Raw genomic sequence first — 16,489 nt, 5'->3', positions numbered from 1 at the left:
AATACAATCATGAAAGTGTGAGACAGACTGTAACCTAGAACCCCCCCGAAACCAGGAGTGGTCCTGAAACCTCTGCCGACAGTTGTTGGGTTTATTTTCAGCGTTCAGCTGGAAGTCAACACTGTTAACTCTATTCAGCGCACATTTAAGATCAACTAGGGTGGCATCTGCATACGCATTGCACGCATAACTATCTAAATTAGTTCAAGGCTCAAGACCGATGTGGTACTCATTCGATCCCCACGAAGCATGCTCCAAAGAGAGCAGAGAAGAGCCGTACCCGAGGTCTTGTGTCCACCACATACATGAATTTGGAAGTAGGGTTTGACTTGAGGATGCAGTTGAGCAGTTGCTCGTCTTCCACGCAGCGAGCCGAGAACCCAGACAATGGCTGACTGCAACGGCAGATCGCCGCCTGAAGGAAAAGACGCGAGTCAGGGCAGAACGTAGGCAAGCTACAAGGGCCCGTTTTCACATCGTACCGGAACTGCCAGGACGATCAATACTGCGCCGTTGTGAGCATTTCAATTTCTCTCAGTCGAAAAGACAGTGAACTTCCCAGAAAACATTTTTTTTAAGTAGCTGCACCTTAGTACAAGTCACACCCTCTATAAACGGCAGTTTTCAGAGAAGGGTTTGTATATAACTCTTGCACAGGTCGCACCTACATATTTGTATGGTCAGCCCGGCGAAATGGCAAGGAAATGCCTGCACATATGTATTATGATCACAATATATGAGCAAGCAGTGGTGGAACTGAAAAAGGTGATTTGGAGTAGCTCTTATAGCAGAAAAAAAAAAAAGGTTTTGGAGTAGAGATTCTCACTTTTGGAGCAGACAATTGTGAGCTTTCATGTTAAAAAGTTTTAACGCAATCTCTTCGAAAGTTAGCCTGTGGAAAAAGCTGCAGATGTTGGAGTGCTGGGAGATTATTTAAAGTGTCATACCTACAGGGGACCTGGCCGCTACAGATATACCTTTATTTATTTATTGAACAATCATATACCGGTAATTTTTCAAATGCCTCAATTAACCCATTAGGAGTTCCGATGGTGTCTTCAGTCTGTGTTTGACGTAAAAATATGTTTTGACTACTTTGTAGGGTTCGCATCACGGTGACGTGCCTGTCGTGAGTTTGACATCGAACTGACACACTTGTGTTTAATGTTTCTCACGCTGCCTTACCTCTTATTCAACCTGCCACTGTTCGCAGAGCAGCTAAGCAGAGCGCTTAGCTACGCTAACCAATCACAACGAGTAGCACTAGCGATTTATGTGAGTACCGTTTGCACAAAAACTAATAACTCTTCGTTAGGCATGTTCAAACAATAGATTTTGAGTTCGAAGCAAATTCAAAGTGGACAGTTGTTGGAGCCAAATATATTGAATCAAATATTGCATAGTTGCTGCAACGCTCTCGAAGTTTTCAACTACTGTTACACCATGGTTAGACGAAAATTCAGCTGAGCTCGGGAAGGTCGTTCCCAAGCTTCTAATTGCTCGCTCATGAGCCCTGTTAAACTTAATCTAGCTATATTTCTAAACTGTGGCCTCAGAAAGCCCGACACCTACATTGTGATAACAAGTAAATGACAGATTTGACATTATCCTTTATAGGACAGATTTGACCTATAAAGGAGCCCAGCCATACCTAATTGAGAGGATTTATAAATCTTCTTGCTAAATGCCAATAATTTCTTCAATTCTGAATTAAAAAAAAAAACAAGCATAAATAATGAACACAGGTTGTTACAACATCTTTGCCTAACATATACCTGTGCATAATAGCCACAGTTAAATTTTGAAGATATTACTGCAATGTAAATATCAACAATCACAACATTTTCCTTTTTTTTTTCTGTTTTAGTACACTAGTCGCACACGTGCATCATACCACTTTGAAGGTGTGTTTTTCACCTAAGCATACCCGCCAATTTCGGAGAAACCAAATCGGGGAGAATTTCTAAACAGGGGGTAGCGGTTTTTAATAAAAAGTATTGACAACAAATTTACATGAAGACAATTTCATTACATTTATGATGCACTGCTCATGCTAGCAAGATACAGCTGGGTCTTGCTATCACTGGAGCCGTCTGTTGGGGGGGGGGGGGTAATTTGCAGTTTCCGGGAGATCTTTCTGTCAATCATACAACCGTACAAATTGGTCAAAATTCGAGAAGCTCCAGGGTAATACGGGAGACTTGAAAGGTATGCCTAAGTGCACAGCTGCACTGCGGCGAAGCGCGTCGCGAAAGCGCGGTGTCAGCTCCGCGGCTATTGCTTCTGTGCAGTGCACTGGTGCCCGAGGAGAAGCGCACTCAAGGAAGCTAACCCGCTGCGTCAACGCTTCGAAAAGTATGAATACTGCAGTTCATTTCAAAACGAATATCAAGTAGCGCATAATTTGAAACTACCATTCAATAATTTGAATATTTATACAGCCATACTCTTCGCACATTCCTTAGGCATCCGAAAAAACAATAACTGTATTTCATTTTCAGCGGCATCACCGAGAATGCCACGTGCCCCTTTCTGTTTTTTTTCCGAGATTAGCTCCTTTTTGCGCGGACATGGCACAAAGTGTGCACAAATACAGCCTTTGGAGCAGCATGTAGCAGGTTATTTAGTCTGGCGCAGTTTGGCGCAAATCGAGCAGCAGTTCAACCACTGCGCAAGCGAGAGCAAGGTTCAATATTCTCGTCAACGAACCGAACGAGATATATAACCTTAGCGGCAAATTTCCGCAGTTAAGGTCTATACTTATAGAAAAAAAATGCATACGAGTCGCACCGTTGTATAAAAAGCACCAATGAAACTTTTTCAAGAAAATATGACTTATAAATTAAAAAAATACAACATGTCAAATAATTAAACCTTCACAAAAAAAAAAAATAAAAAGCAGCTGTTAAAGGGGTATGGAAATAAAATTCTGAAGCTTACTTCTATGCTTCAACGTGACATAGGTAGCAGTAGAACCTCAGAAACGTCAATATTTCGTTGGAAAACGCAAAAAAAAAAATTTTAAACTGAAATAAACGATAACTCAAAACCACCTGGTTGCTGGTCATGAAGGCTTAATGGAATGTTGTGACAGCATCGGCCTTTGACGGCAGTGCCACCACATGGGAAGTACGCTCACTAGTGGAAAATTTTATCTCAAATCGTGCAAGCAAAAATTATGGGTCCTCAAAACATTCTGGATAAAATACATGTTGGTGAAAAATGTTTGACTAGAAAAAAACAGCAAAAGAGTACTACGGAAGTTTTTTTGTTCTCGATTTTGGGCTTTGAAGGGGCAGAAAGCAGGTCTTGCCCCTTTTTCCTTTTAATACCTTTTTCCTTTTTCTGCTTTAATACTTTATATTGAAGGGTTAAAGTTCACTAGAAGTGTGTTTGTTATTTTGTTTTATAAAAAAATAGATTGAATCTTGCATCTTTGACAATAATGGGCCAAGTTTGAATAGAGCTAGCTTTCGGTGTACAACCATCCAAGGCATAAGAAACATTAAACGAAAGCTTGGATCTAAGCCCCTTTAAAATTTATAATATTGTTAGTTTAAGTACAGTTTATATAAAAGAAATAAGAGTTTTCATAAAATGTATGTAGTAAAAACAAAGTTATCTCTGTTGTGCCCATGAAATTCAAAGCATGCCCATGTTTTCCACTAAAAAAAACCCGCTCTTTCTTGCCGAAATGGTGGTACCATCTCTCAAAAAGCTTCATTATCACTTCCTTTTGTTGTTTTTGAGTGTCTCCCATAAAAAGTTTTTATGGAAGACACTTAAAGACAACAAAAGGAAGTGTTAAAGAAGCTTTTTGAGAGACGGTACCACCATTTCGGCAAGAAAGAGCGGGTCGAAACGAGCGCGGGGGTGGTGTGCCGGCGATTCCCTCCGTCTGACCGCAAAAGGTTAAAATTTTTGGTGGGAGTTCAGTGCCCTTTTAAGTTCAAGGGGGAGACAGAGCAGGGGTCAAACCCAAACCACACGTACCATGTTCTTATTGAGGTAAGAGAGAACAGGCAGTCTGCCCTTGCTCCGGAACTGACTGCTGCCCACCAGAACAGTCTTGCTCGCCACAGATGGGACATACAGGTACCGCGGATAGGTGTCGCATATCTGGAATGTGGCAGAAGCGACCGTAAAAAGAAAGGTAACCACCCTGCAAAACACATTTCTCATCCTAGGAATGTGACAAGTAGCATAGGCTTGGACGGGGAGAGAACGTAAGCTTTTTATGGTGCCTTGACAGTGCAAACACGCTCTAAGCTCTCAAATAATGCCAGAACGTCGGTGAAAAAAAAAAAAAAAAAGTAGGAAGCTTATGCTGGGGAAGGTAAGACAAATAAAAAGCCTTATTACTCGAGACTCTGAAACACGTATAAGCGAACAAACACATTTTCTTCCCCAAACTATCGTTGAATTTAAGGTTGGACATTTAATCTCTGGGCTCGATGTAAAATCTCGAAGATCGACCAGTTCAGCGAACCTTCAATCTATTGATAAAATTCAATAATTGTAAAATTACGAGAAACAACTCCCCATTTACAACTTTCTACAATAAAAAAGCAAACAAATAAACTTTGAATTATTTAGTTATAGGATTTGTTAATGTGAAACAATGCAGTGCAATCTACTTATAATGATAGCACATATAACAATCTATTGCTTATGACGATTAGTTTCTAGAGTTTCGAGACTAGGAATGATCAGTTTCTAGTCCAGATACAACAACAATCATTTATGACAATTGAAATATAGGGTTTTCTCGCTATCATTATAAGCGGACTGCACTGTATGCTCACCAAATATTGCATTCCTCCTCCATCAGCTAGCGTTAGTAACTTGTCCAGCACCTGCTTTCTTCCTTTGTAACACTTCATCACATGCAGAGCCAGAGACCGGTGAAAAACAACAAACGCATGCTCGAGGCGGAGCGTCCCCTAGGTTTCTAGCCTATCACAGACTTTAGTTTCTATCATTATGAATAGTCACCAGATAGCTTGTTTTCTAAGCATCACTAAGAGAGCTCCCCGTCATTTTAAAATTGTCAACAGAGACTACCCTTCGATATTCGTCCACAAAACAGCACACCGTCGATACACCACAAAGCTTTTTTCACTTTTCCCTCTCAAACAAGAACATTCCTAAAGTCTCAGAACACAGACGTCCATTTGAAGAGGACTCGGAGTAAGAAGTCCTTTCAGTTTCGAAGCGGTTAACCGTGTGGAGGAGGCAGTACCTCGTAATCTTGGTTGATCTTGGTAGCAGCCCAGTAGTTGTTCGGGACGCCCATCCTCAGAAACTCGGACTGGAAGTCGAATTTGGTCCACCCCGAAGACCTCGTGAGGTCCTCGTTCGAGGCGGTGTAGTGGAAACAGTACAGGTCGTTAATGTGCACTGCAAGAAAACGGGAGTCGGAGCAAAAATCTGCTACTCCAATCAATCGAATTTGGGGGTTTCGTGGGTCAAATGGACGAAGGGCATCTGGCACGTGCACTTACAGGGTTGGGAGAGCTGCTGCAAGGACATGAAGATGTCGTGGCAGTCTCGCTCCTTGGGGATGAGGAAGGTTACGCAGAGGAAGTTCTTGCACCTGATCTGGAGTGGGGTACCCGTGGCTGAGATGGGCAGCTTGGCTATAGAAGCAATGTGCATGTGTAGGATCTGCCCACAGAGAGAAGCAAAACAAACAACGTGAAATGAGCAAGGCACAGCTCCTGCCGGAAAAAGCACCTCTCTCGGCTGCCTCAAACTAGTAATACACAAGAAAATAAAACCAAAACCTCTCGCGACGGCTCTGCGCAGTTCGGTTAAATTGGGGAAAAGTGATAGTGGTGTGCAATTGTAGCATTTTCCAGTTACTTTGAAGCACTTTTTTGGGGGTAACATTTAGCACAGAAACAAAGGTTTATTGATTTCTGCACAAAAGAAATGGAAGTGTGCACTCGAGCACCACGGCACAATGCACACGGAGTGGAACTTAGTGTCACTGAGTTGAGAGTGGAAATAGAATACTGTACATTACTTAATTTTAGCGAAGACCTACTTTCCGCAATTTTAAAACAAAAAAATTTTGAAATATATTGTTCTCGCAAATATGTAGTTCTCACTATAACAAATACATAGTACTTTACTGCGATTTGTGCAATATTGTGCCTGCAAAATGTTCCCAAACCCCACACTTTCCGAAATTTGCCAAATATTGAGCCAACAAAAAAGAGTGGTTAGTAGCAATTAACGAGCTGCCACTTTCGATTTGGACGGGCAGGCACGTTTTCCTGAGTAATCGGTGCAAAAAATGATTGTTAGAAATTTATCATACTGCCATTCTGGAGTGGCAAAATGAGACGCGCATCGAGGCAGACTGACTGAACAAAGCATAATGTCTACACAACAATCTAGACTATGTAAACCTGATAGGTGCACAAAAGTTAATGGCCCACGTGCAGTTAATTGATTGATCGAATTTTAATGGCACAAGGGACAAAGAGCACAAACGACATAGCAAAAGAAAAAAAAACAATAGCATGCAGCTGAAGAGGGAGACCTTTCTCCTCCCCACAAAACACAGATGACTAAGTTGGATGTTAAGACCGCCCACTGGGCAAGTCCAAATGTCACTTTCGTGCCCACACCAGATCGGCTCGGGCCTCAGAGTGCACAAAAGAGGGTCTTCTCTACTACCTAAAGGAGAAAAGGAAAGGAGGAGGCGATCTTCAAAACTGCTGAACAACATTCAGCTAGTTGCCCTTCGAGGGTTCCGAGAAATAACGTGCTGCAACGCACGGACAAGCTTGTGATCTGGTGTTGCACTCAAATGACCGCTTAAGGCTGTTTCCTACGTTTACTATTTGGGCGCGACTGACAGCAGTGAAACCGCTTGCAACCGCTCACGAGAAAGCGCACTGGCGCCACCTGTTGGGTGAACCTGGAACAATTCCGATCTGCGCATATATTACGCGTCATTCCTTCACTGTGTGCTTTGCATAATTCTAACAACGTAATCGGCAATCCTTTCTCACAGATAGCGCACAGAATTTATCTCACAAATATTGCAAAACCTTCGGTTTAGTCGGACGCACTTCAGGGTTCGTTCCAGGACCACTCGATAGATGGCGCCAGTATGTCGTTGTGTGGTGAGCGCACCAGATCACACTCAAACGTAACTGTGTGAACCCGCCTTCCGCCTCACCGTCGCTCTGCACGGGGCTTGAAAAAGTATACGAGAAAGTCCTAGAAAACGCGAAAAAGTATGCTTTCTGCGTCGTTTTCTTTACCCATGTCTCCTTTTTGCGGTCGGGATCGAAAAAAATCAGGTGAGTGGCTGTTAGGTACAGAGATCCGGTGGATGATTTTCGGCTGTTGAAGCGGTCCAGCATGCGGACATTCTCAACCTGAAACACAGAAACACGGCAACGTCGCGGACGGAGGACAACAAACGACAAAAACCCTAGAAGAAAAAGAAACTAAAACACGGGCAAAAAAACGGGTGAACTTTCAACACGATGTAGGCAACGCCGCACGTGGCCAAAAAAACAACACGAAGAGAAACCCCAGAACAACTAAAAACTCCGGAAAGGATAAAAACATTTGCGCGAAGAGAAATCCTAGAAAAACAACTAAAAGATAAAAACAGCACTTAGAGAAGCAACAAAAAAACACAGGAAAGCTGGTGACCGTCCAACACCGCGAACATCGATCGACACGCTGGCGTCAATCGAACAGCTGTGTTTTTCGTCAAACTCGCGGACGCAAAAACATACCGACACCCCTAGCCCGAAAGGGGTGACCGACGACACATACTTGACGCGTCCAAACGAGCATTTAAGTAGTCCGTCTCTCGAAACGAAATGCACTTTGACGTTTTATGTAGACGCTAACGGCATATACGAGCGTGAAAAGCGAAAAATGTAGGTCGTAAAGCGGGAGCCGTGGACTGAAGGACTCGGCGAGACGCCTCGAGTCTGAGAACGCATGCCGCGCGAAGAGGTGAGGGCAGTTTGCGTACGTACTTTGGGTGTCCGAATCACTTCCATGATGTCCAAAATTAACGAGCAACTAAACTAAACGCATGAGGAATTGCCTCCTCCCGATCGAAGAGGAGGGTTCAAGGAGTTTTGTTTACGTCCCCCCCTATTAAAAACCGCACGCAGGACCGATCCTAATTGGGTTCAATTTTCTGGTTGCGGTAGCGGAGCGCTGTGTACCGGACAACATTATTTATATAAAAGAAAAGGGCTGACGTTCAAAACAGCGAAATTCGGCAATTTGTTGCGGTTGATCCTGCTAAAATTATTCTTAAAATTACTAGATCTTAATGAAACAATGCGAACACTTTTTTTTTAATATTTTTTTTTTAATTTTTAATCAGGGATTGCGGCATGGTGCTGCCATCTCTCGCGGCAATGCCGAAGTTTTAGTAGGAGGAATGCATTTTTGTTTTGAAACATTACCACAGCATGGCAGGTTAGCGCCATTTTAGATTTTACTGTGTCCTTCTCCCCAGCATTGCCTTTGTGGAAACTTATCAATGCTCGCTTCACTGACCCGGCATCTGGGATGCTTTTGCCGCTGCCTTTACTTCGGACCCACACTGGCATCATCAGTTCTTGTTGGGCACTGGCTAAGGTGCGAGAGCACACAAGATGCAACCTTCCCCTTTGCATGGCTCTTGCCGCCTATTCCGCGAAGAGGTTTCAACTGTTTCAACCAGAGCTCTGGTTTCAACCATGTTCATCCTCCCATCCGTCGATCGGCTCTCGTTCTGTGCAGTCCACCATTTAAAAAAAAAATCACGGTTACAAGAGGCTTGGTCAGATAACATGCACACACACCATGAGCGTATGCATGAACCTGGGGGACTGTGTTGCACGTTTTAGACTCCCAGGAGACTAGGGAGAAGGATGTGACTTAAGTGTGAATGAACCGTTGGATTGAACGTATCTTAGCAGCACCACGCAACGCGTCATCAGCGACTCCACCAATCAACATCCAAAGAGCGTTGTTGACGTCACTTCCTTCTCCCTAGTCTCCTGGGAGTCCAAAACGTGCAACATAGCCCCCCTGTACCTTTGAAACCCAGCTCTAGTTATTGGCAAGTTCTTGAGGCACAAACATGTTTTCCGTTCCAGAAGCCCTGGAACCATGGTTTTGAAAGTTCTAGGTTACCCAACCACGTGTAAACAGGCGAACCTGGCAGGGCCTGTTGTAAACGAGCAAATAGCTAGGCCAGCTCTCTAGTGCTCTGGTGCTGTAGAAATCCCTAGCAGAAAGTGACACACTATATCACCATCCGACAGGTCGTATGAACTTCCTACATATAAAAACACCACCAAGCTGTGGACAAACAGTAACTTGGAGAAAGCTTGTGCATGATTCCCCCTTTTATCTTAATTAAAAAAAAACAAAAAAAAACAACTTTATTTTTGCACAAGATCAGGGTACCCATGGGTGTGAAAAACATTTATTGGCTCAGTCGTGCAAGTTGATGCATCTATCAGATACAACATAAGAAAGACCATGCGAGGGGGAAAAGGGCGAGCACGAGAAAAGTTGTTACGGAAGGGAGGTCGCTCATCTCCACTTCGGCTTTCTTAGTTTGCACCCTTTTCCCCCTCGACGTCTTTCTTATGTGGTGTCCGACGTGCGACATCACGAGCGATTATGTACCTATTTCTGCAACTCCTTGTACATAACTCGCCCATTCCTGTATTTAATTATTCCATTTCACAATAATTCATCACTTGTTAACATAGGGCCAAGGAGGCAGCCCAGCACTTGTATGCATGGCCTCCTGTCTTTTAATTTCCTCAGTCTCTCAGCTCTATGGATGTTAACACCGATACACTTTAAAGTGTCACCAACTTCCTCAAAAGTTTAAGAAAAAAACTTTCTGCCTCACTCTGGTAAAGAAGGAAGACCAGCGAAGCTCTTACCTTTACGACATCTAGGACAATGCCTAGAGGACAATGTCTAGGACAACCTCGAGGACGACTTCTAGGACAACCTCGAGGATGACGCCTAGGATGACCTCAGGGTCGATGTCTGGGACGACCTCAAGGACGACACCTAGGAGAATGTCTAGGACGACCTCAAGGACGACTTCTAGGACGACCTCAAGGACGACGTCTAGGTCGACCTTGAGGACGACCTCAAGGAAGACTTCTAGGAAGACCTCAAGGACAACGTTTAGGACGAACCTCAGGGACGACATCTAGGACGACCTCTAGGACAACCTTGAGGACGACTTCTAGAACGAAGCAGAAATTCAGGCTTCCGACTCTGGTGAAAACCAGAGTGGAAAGGTTGCTGCCATTTATGAGCGACGGTGGCAACCAGGCAACCTGGTTGTCTGGTTGCTGCTACCGCTCGTAGATGACGGTAACTGTCTGGAGTTTTGTGTCGACACGCCGCTTGTCTGCGGACTCGATACCGGGGAAACTAGCCCTTAAAAGCTCAGCTGTAAAAAAAAAAATCTTTTGAAGTCGGAGACTGGTGCACGAAAATCACATCTCATGCACCCGCACACCCGAGCCCTGGCAGACATTTCAAAGAAGCCAGCACTAAAAAACATCTAGCCTCCACGGCTCGAGGGAAATAAAACTCGCACATGCACAAGATTCTGCTCAGATAAGGTCCAGCGATTGCTCTCACACCAAAACATTGCTCTACTCTTTTAAAATTTTTGATTTTGACAAACCTCCAGTCTGCTGCCCTGAAAGGTTACTGCAACTCCTGGTGCCCCATAAAGGGGCAAAATATGGCGACACTTTAGGAGGAACCATACTATATGGTTCTTCAAGCGAGAATGATTCTTTAGTTTTTGATAGGTTAAGAAATGCAGAAAGTGGCTCAACACATCTTCACGCATCATTCTTTGAAGCGTAAACATTCCTTCTTCAGCGTCCTACGTACCGCAAGCTCATTGGCTGTAAAGTGAACCTGTTGGTGTTCATAACAAGCATGCATTGTAGGACAAACGTCCGTAGAAAGGCAAAAAAAGAAAGAGACAGTCGCACCACTCAACATTTGCATGTTTTATTAGAAAAGGCTGGCTTAAAAACTTATCGATATTTGCTTTTATGAGTTTTAAAAAAGGCATAGAGCTTTGAGAAAGTAAAGACTCCGTCGAAAGACAACCTTCAGAATTTCCGCTCCAAAATAAGAACAGTCAAAATGTTGACTAGTCGAAGGTAAAAACATTTTGTGTCATGAACAATATAACTTATAAAAACAAAAAAACATCCGGTGATATTTACCATCGTCGCTTTGTAGAAACCTTAGTCGAAAATGTAAAAATGCATTGTCTTCCAGTATGGGGTAATCTTCATAATATATTATCTTCAAATAAAAATCAGCTGCATAAAAATTGAGCTTTGTCAACTTTTGCCTAGAGCAAAAAAAGTTGTGAACTTTCAAACAACAGTCAACAAAATTAAAGAGACGCAGTGCCTTGTGATAAAAGCAAACTAAAAGCATCCGGCAAGTTTGTGCCGCTGCCACATTTAAAATTAAAATAAACAAACTAGAATATGTGGGGTGGAACAAACCCAAGATTAAACAGATGCACATTTCGTCCACAGGACTTCGGTCATGTAAAACAAAAGTGGCAGAGATTCCTCAGTTACACTGGTCACAACGGCACAAAAAACAATTTTGTACGTTAATAAAAAAAACAAACAACTTTGGTGCAATTTGCATGACTAGAAAAGATGACAAGAAACGTTGCACCCCGGCTGAGAGTTCAGTCCTCAGGCCTGCGAGTGATGATGCCCTGCAGTAAATTCAGCGCCCTTTCTTGAGAGACGGACTCCACGTGGCTGGCCTGAAAATACGAAATGACAACTTGGTTACACAACATATGGCTGCACATCTTGGTTGCACAACTTGATTGTGCAACTGAGTAGTGCGACAAAAGATACAATTTGGAGTGCAGTACGAGTGGTGCGACTTCAGTACCTTGAAGTAGACAAACACTAAATGCTTTTGGTATTTTGCCATGCAACAAAACATCGACCATACATATTGTCCGACTTTCCTTGATTACCGGCTGGTGTGGCGTGTAATAGGTGAACATTTGGTGAGATGCAATAGTGCGAGCATGTATCACATGCTTGCACTTCGGGTTGTCAGCGTCTAAAAAATACTTTGTCCCAATATCTGCCGTAGGCATCCCCCTGTTGCTTATGTGATATAAAGTCTCGGGGGAATTGACCGAATGTTGGGGTTTCAAATGCGGTTGTCTAGAAACTTGATAATATGGAAACTTATGAAGTTACCCTACAGCAGGCGTAAATCGCTGCATGTTTTACAGTGACATGATTTCGTGTCAAAATCTTTGACACGCAATCATGTCACTGTAAAACATGCAGCGATTTATGTCTGCCGTAGGAGATGACGAACACTTGTTCAACTATTCTGACCATAAGCTAAGTGGTACGACGACAGGCACACTAATTGTGATCAGTGTCTTCACAAACTGAATGAGCAAAAATTTTTTTTTTTTTTTTCGGCGGTAACTTTTTACAAAGCATCACTATTTTATCTAACACACGCTGAGACAAAACCAACACTCATTCTCTTTTCCGGTCAACATGTCTATGTAGAACATGGTGTAAAAAAAAAAAACACCTTTAGTTAGTCAATAACCCAAAGGCCCGTTCACACACTTGCAACTTCTTAGAGCCAAGTGCCTCGAAATCTCTTACAAAGGGAGAACATATGACACGCTGGCGCCATCTATGCAGTGATCCGGGAACTGCATTTCACTAGAGCGAGGGTTTGGCAGTATTTGCAAGGTCAAATGCAAGTACCAGTTATGAGAAATGTTTGTTTATAACATTGACAAAAGCTTTTCGAGCCAAGAACCAAAGAATGATACACAAAAGAAATTGAAAATATACAGGACCACCCAGTGTTCCACCGCTACGTGATACGTGGTGCTAGTGTGCCCTTGTCATAAGAGATTTTAAGAGGTTTCAAGGCACTCGGTTCTAAGAAGTCGGAAGAGTATGAACGGGCCTTCACATTATATAAACGGCACATCACCATCGTTCCCTAGTCAATAGACCATTCCGGAAATGTCTGCACCTCTCATCATTCCGAAGCACTGCGGCGATCCGATGTGTGGCGCATAGAGCAGTACAAATAGAAGGAACGCTTCATGTTCGCTCAGCATTTTGCAATTTCATAGTGCAAAGAAGCAGGAGAACATTGAAAAAACAAAGTAAGCATTGGTTTCGTGATAAATTCGCTCCGTTTTCTTTGCGTTTCAAACTTGCAGTGATAAGGGGGAAGGAAATGCGCCGCTTCCAGGATGTCCCGAGCTTACGTCAAAACGGCTCCACAACTCCCAGAGTCATGCAATACAATATGGGGCCGACGAAAGGTCTCGAGTGACTTTCCGGAAAGGTCCACGGGCCCGGCAATCGGCGGCATCGGTCCGTCGTGCACACTGCGCCAAACGACCAAAGTTGGGCAACTCACCCCCTGCTTGTGAGTGACGTAAAACACGGTTCCCTTCTGTGCCAGCTCGGGACTGAAGGTAGAGCAGATGAACTGGCTGCTGTCGCTCAACTCCTCCAGCACCTCTGCGTGACCGAAGGAAAGGCAAAGCATCCTTAAGCCGAACCAGGGAATTCAAAGCTCCAGAAGATTTATACGCTCGTCGCATACACTGCACGACACCACTATAAGTGAGCTCCAGCAAAATATTGATGGTCATTAATTTTTATAAAATTTTCAATGTTTACTAAATATCCACCTGTGAGTATGTCTACGAAATATTTGATCAAGATATTTGTTTTCTTTTGAGTAAATGAATTTTGAAGTTTACACCTCTGAATCCCTCGCTGCCACTCTACTGGCAACAACGAGCAGGGGCACTCGAGGGTAGACGACGCTCCCTGCTCCGCGGCTGCGTTGTAGCGATAGTGAGCGTCTGTGGTTTTGCAAATTGCGTCTGGTTTAGGCTGTTTGTCGAATGCGAGAGCGTGTGGAGGGAATTGGGGATGGGCTGTGGGGTGCAATAACACTGGGAAGACGTGTGGCAGAGTGACATCTTATTGGTTTCCAACAGAAAAGTCCATACAACGGAAGTGAGTCCGAGCAGTCCGACACGAACGCTGGCTCCTAGCTTTCGAGTGTCGTGCTAGAAAGCAGTTCATATCCTGCTAGCAAATTAAACCACCCATGCCATTCTGCTTCGAAGCGGCTGCTGGGTCTGCTTGTTGGCGGATCGCAAATGCAGCCTCTCGGAAGCGATGCCAGCAGATCGAATGTGAACGGTGAACCGTCTGAAACCTCGCGCCGGAAATCTCAAAAGATTTCCTGGTCGTTGCTCGACGAGTCATAGTCCGTTGTTTCCCACAGACGACTGCGACGGCCTTCTGGCTGCTTCTGACGCTAGGTGAAACAGCTGCTCAAGCTGCCCACGTGCCGACGTTCATACAACATCTGACGTCACCACAAGATGGCAGACTGGTAAAGTCGCAGGTTAGTTTCGGTTTCAGTTATATCTCATTTCTATACAACTAAAAATTTTGTAAAACACTTTTGGGAAATTTATTTGTTGCTTTAGGCTCAGTTCCTTGTGCTCTTTCGGTAAATATGTTTAGTTGAAAACGTTCAAATTGAAGCCAGAGCTTTCCTTAAAGGGGTATGGAAACAAAACTTGAAATATTCAAATTTCGTTCGGAAATGAGTCAAGCATGACGGATAATAACCGTAAATGAAAATCGCATGTTTGTATTTTGAACGACTGGCTCTATTTTTCGTTCCCAACGGTGCACTCGAGCAAGCGCTCGAAGAGAAGCGAGCGGAGAGCGCGATGCGTCGTGGGATGTCCGGCACAAACAAAAAGAGAAAGAAAAGATTTCCCGCGTTCGTGGAGTAGCAAGGCAGGGTGGTTATGAGCTTTGACCTTGGTGGCTTTGTCAGCGTTGTGCTGGTGTCAATAGCGTCAGCGCGTTACAACCGAGCCGTTCGAAGTACCCGTGGGGTGATGAGCGAGTGGCTGGCCCAAGGAGCACGTGGCTTCCACAACACTGTCAGCTTAGGGCTGAACGGGGTGGGGAAAGCAACTTTTGTTCAAGTTTTGAGGGACGGGCTAATCTTCTAGGGGGAGAATGGCTGTATCCGGTTGCACGAACGAGGGTTCGAGAAAGAGGGGAGTCCTTCGTCTTCTTGGACCAATTGGTACAATGCGCGATTTGTGAGTTAAAGAGGAAAAGAAAAGTGTTGAAATTCCAAAAGGCGGCGCTGCTCCGAGGGAATCTGCTACGTCACGACTACGTAGCAGATTCCACAACGTTGCTAGACTACCTCCCAAATAGGCTCCGCATGCATCGACCAGGTACACATTGAAAGATTGTTTGTTTAGCTCTAAAATTAGTTTTCTTGTGCTTTTCAACGGAAGACTGGGTTTTTGAGGTTAGGGTGCAACATGCAATACATTAAAGCTAAAAAATGAGCGCTGAAATTTCGTTTCCCTACCCCTTTAAGGTCGGTCCACGCGTTCCCATCCGAGCGTGAGCGAGTGTACTGCAACGGCTCATGACATCTTACGATGAGAGCACACCCTGGCGCCCTCTATAGGGTAGCCCTGATATCTGTCACCTGCTATGGCTAAATGCAGATCTGATGTGTTCCGGGGCCACCCGACAGATGGCACCAGCATGGTCTCTCGTTGTAAGCGGTTGCACGCGGTTCCAAAACAGTCCAGTGCACTCAAATGCATGTGCGCGAACTGGTCTCGAGGCTCTCACGCCGACGCCACTTTGGTGGCTATAGGGGTACGTGTACCGAGCACTCTGCATTCTTGGGTAGTTCCATGTGCCACCGCTTCATGACGAATGAGCCTTGTGCCCCAGGCGAAAATCAGTCCACTTCCAGCTGGATTATGGAACTGGAAATAAGGCGGTCCAGCTGGATTCCAGCTGGACCCAGCTGGACCCAGCTGGACCCAGCTGGAATCCAGCTGAACCCAGCTGGAATCCAGCTGGACCGCCTCATTTCCAGTTCCATAATCCAGATGGAAGTGGACCGATTTTCGCCTGGGGCCGCTGCTTTGCAAAGACAAAAGTGGCGCAGCGGCCAGCATACCGGTGCCTTCTCGTTCAAAGCGGCATTGCACGTCCAGTGGCGAAGCCAAAACTATGCGTGTAAGACCTGCCATGCACCTGCATTCGTACAATGCAAACGCTGTTCGAAACGATTGTCTCGCACTTGCAGCTTCCACAGCGCGTATTGTGCGTGGGGCGTCCTAGAGCATGATTCGAAATAAACCATGTGTGATTGTGTTCTGCTTCTTTTTCTTGGGCTGCTGCTTTGTTCCCACGTATGCGCAGATAGCTCGTTTCTATTCACGAAAATGTGAAGAGTCTCTAGGTACTTCTCGGCTACAATGGGCGATGCTTTCTCATTTATAAATGAAGATCAAGAAGGATACCACCTACTCTGCACCCCTCTGCAAGACAGGCTACAAGTG

At 44.5% G+C, this 16,489-nt stretch overlaps 2 protein-coding genes across 2 annotated transcripts in view; both read right to left on the bottom strand.

Moving 5' to 3' along the window:
- LOC8053420 (myotubularin-related protein 6) overlaps window positions 1-8,165 on the bottom strand; it is a 30,014-nt gene extending 21,849 nt beyond the window's left edge. The window contains exons 1-6 of the mRNA XM_029984335.3: window positions 8,016-8,165; window positions 7,281-7,397; window positions 5,505-5,667; window positions 5,243-5,400; window positions 3,994-4,119; window positions 281-415 (exon numbers count right to left, since the gene is read on the bottom strand). Of these exons, the coding sequence (XP_029840195.1) occupies window positions 281-415; window positions 3,994-4,119; window positions 5,243-5,400; window positions 5,505-5,667; window positions 7,281-7,397; window positions 8,016-8,039 (723 nt within the window). The 5' untranslated portion in view covers window positions 8,040-8,165. The remainder of the gene's footprint in view (window positions 1-280; window positions 416-3,993; window positions 4,120-5,242; window positions 5,401-5,504; window positions 5,668-7,280; window positions 7,398-8,015) is intronic.
- Window positions 8,166-11,024: 2,859 nt separating this feature from the next.
- The window catches only part of LOC8053421 (structural maintenance of chromosomes protein 3-like), a 33,287-nt gene continuing 27,822 nt past the window's right edge, over window positions 11,025-16,489 (bottom strand). The window contains exons 16-17 of the mRNA XM_042289687.1: window positions 13,489-13,592; window positions 11,025-11,827 (exon numbers count right to left, since the gene is read on the bottom strand). Of these exons, the coding sequence (XP_042145621.1) occupies window positions 11,747-11,827; window positions 13,489-13,592 (185 nt within the window). The 3' untranslated portion in view covers window positions 11,025-11,746. The remainder of the gene's footprint in view (window positions 11,828-13,488; window positions 13,593-16,489) is intronic.

This window comes from Ixodes scapularis, unplaced genomic scaffold (genome assembly GCF_016920785.2).
Source record: "Ixodes scapularis isolate PalLabHiFi unplaced genomic scaffold, ASM1692078v2 PGA_scaffold13__105_contigs__length_92229423, whole genome shotgun sequence".
Classification (NCBI taxonomy): domain Eukaryota; kingdom Metazoa; phylum Arthropoda; class Arachnida; order Ixodida; family Ixodidae; genus Ixodes; species Ixodes scapularis.
This window is presented reverse-complemented; position numbering and strand designations above follow the sequence as displayed.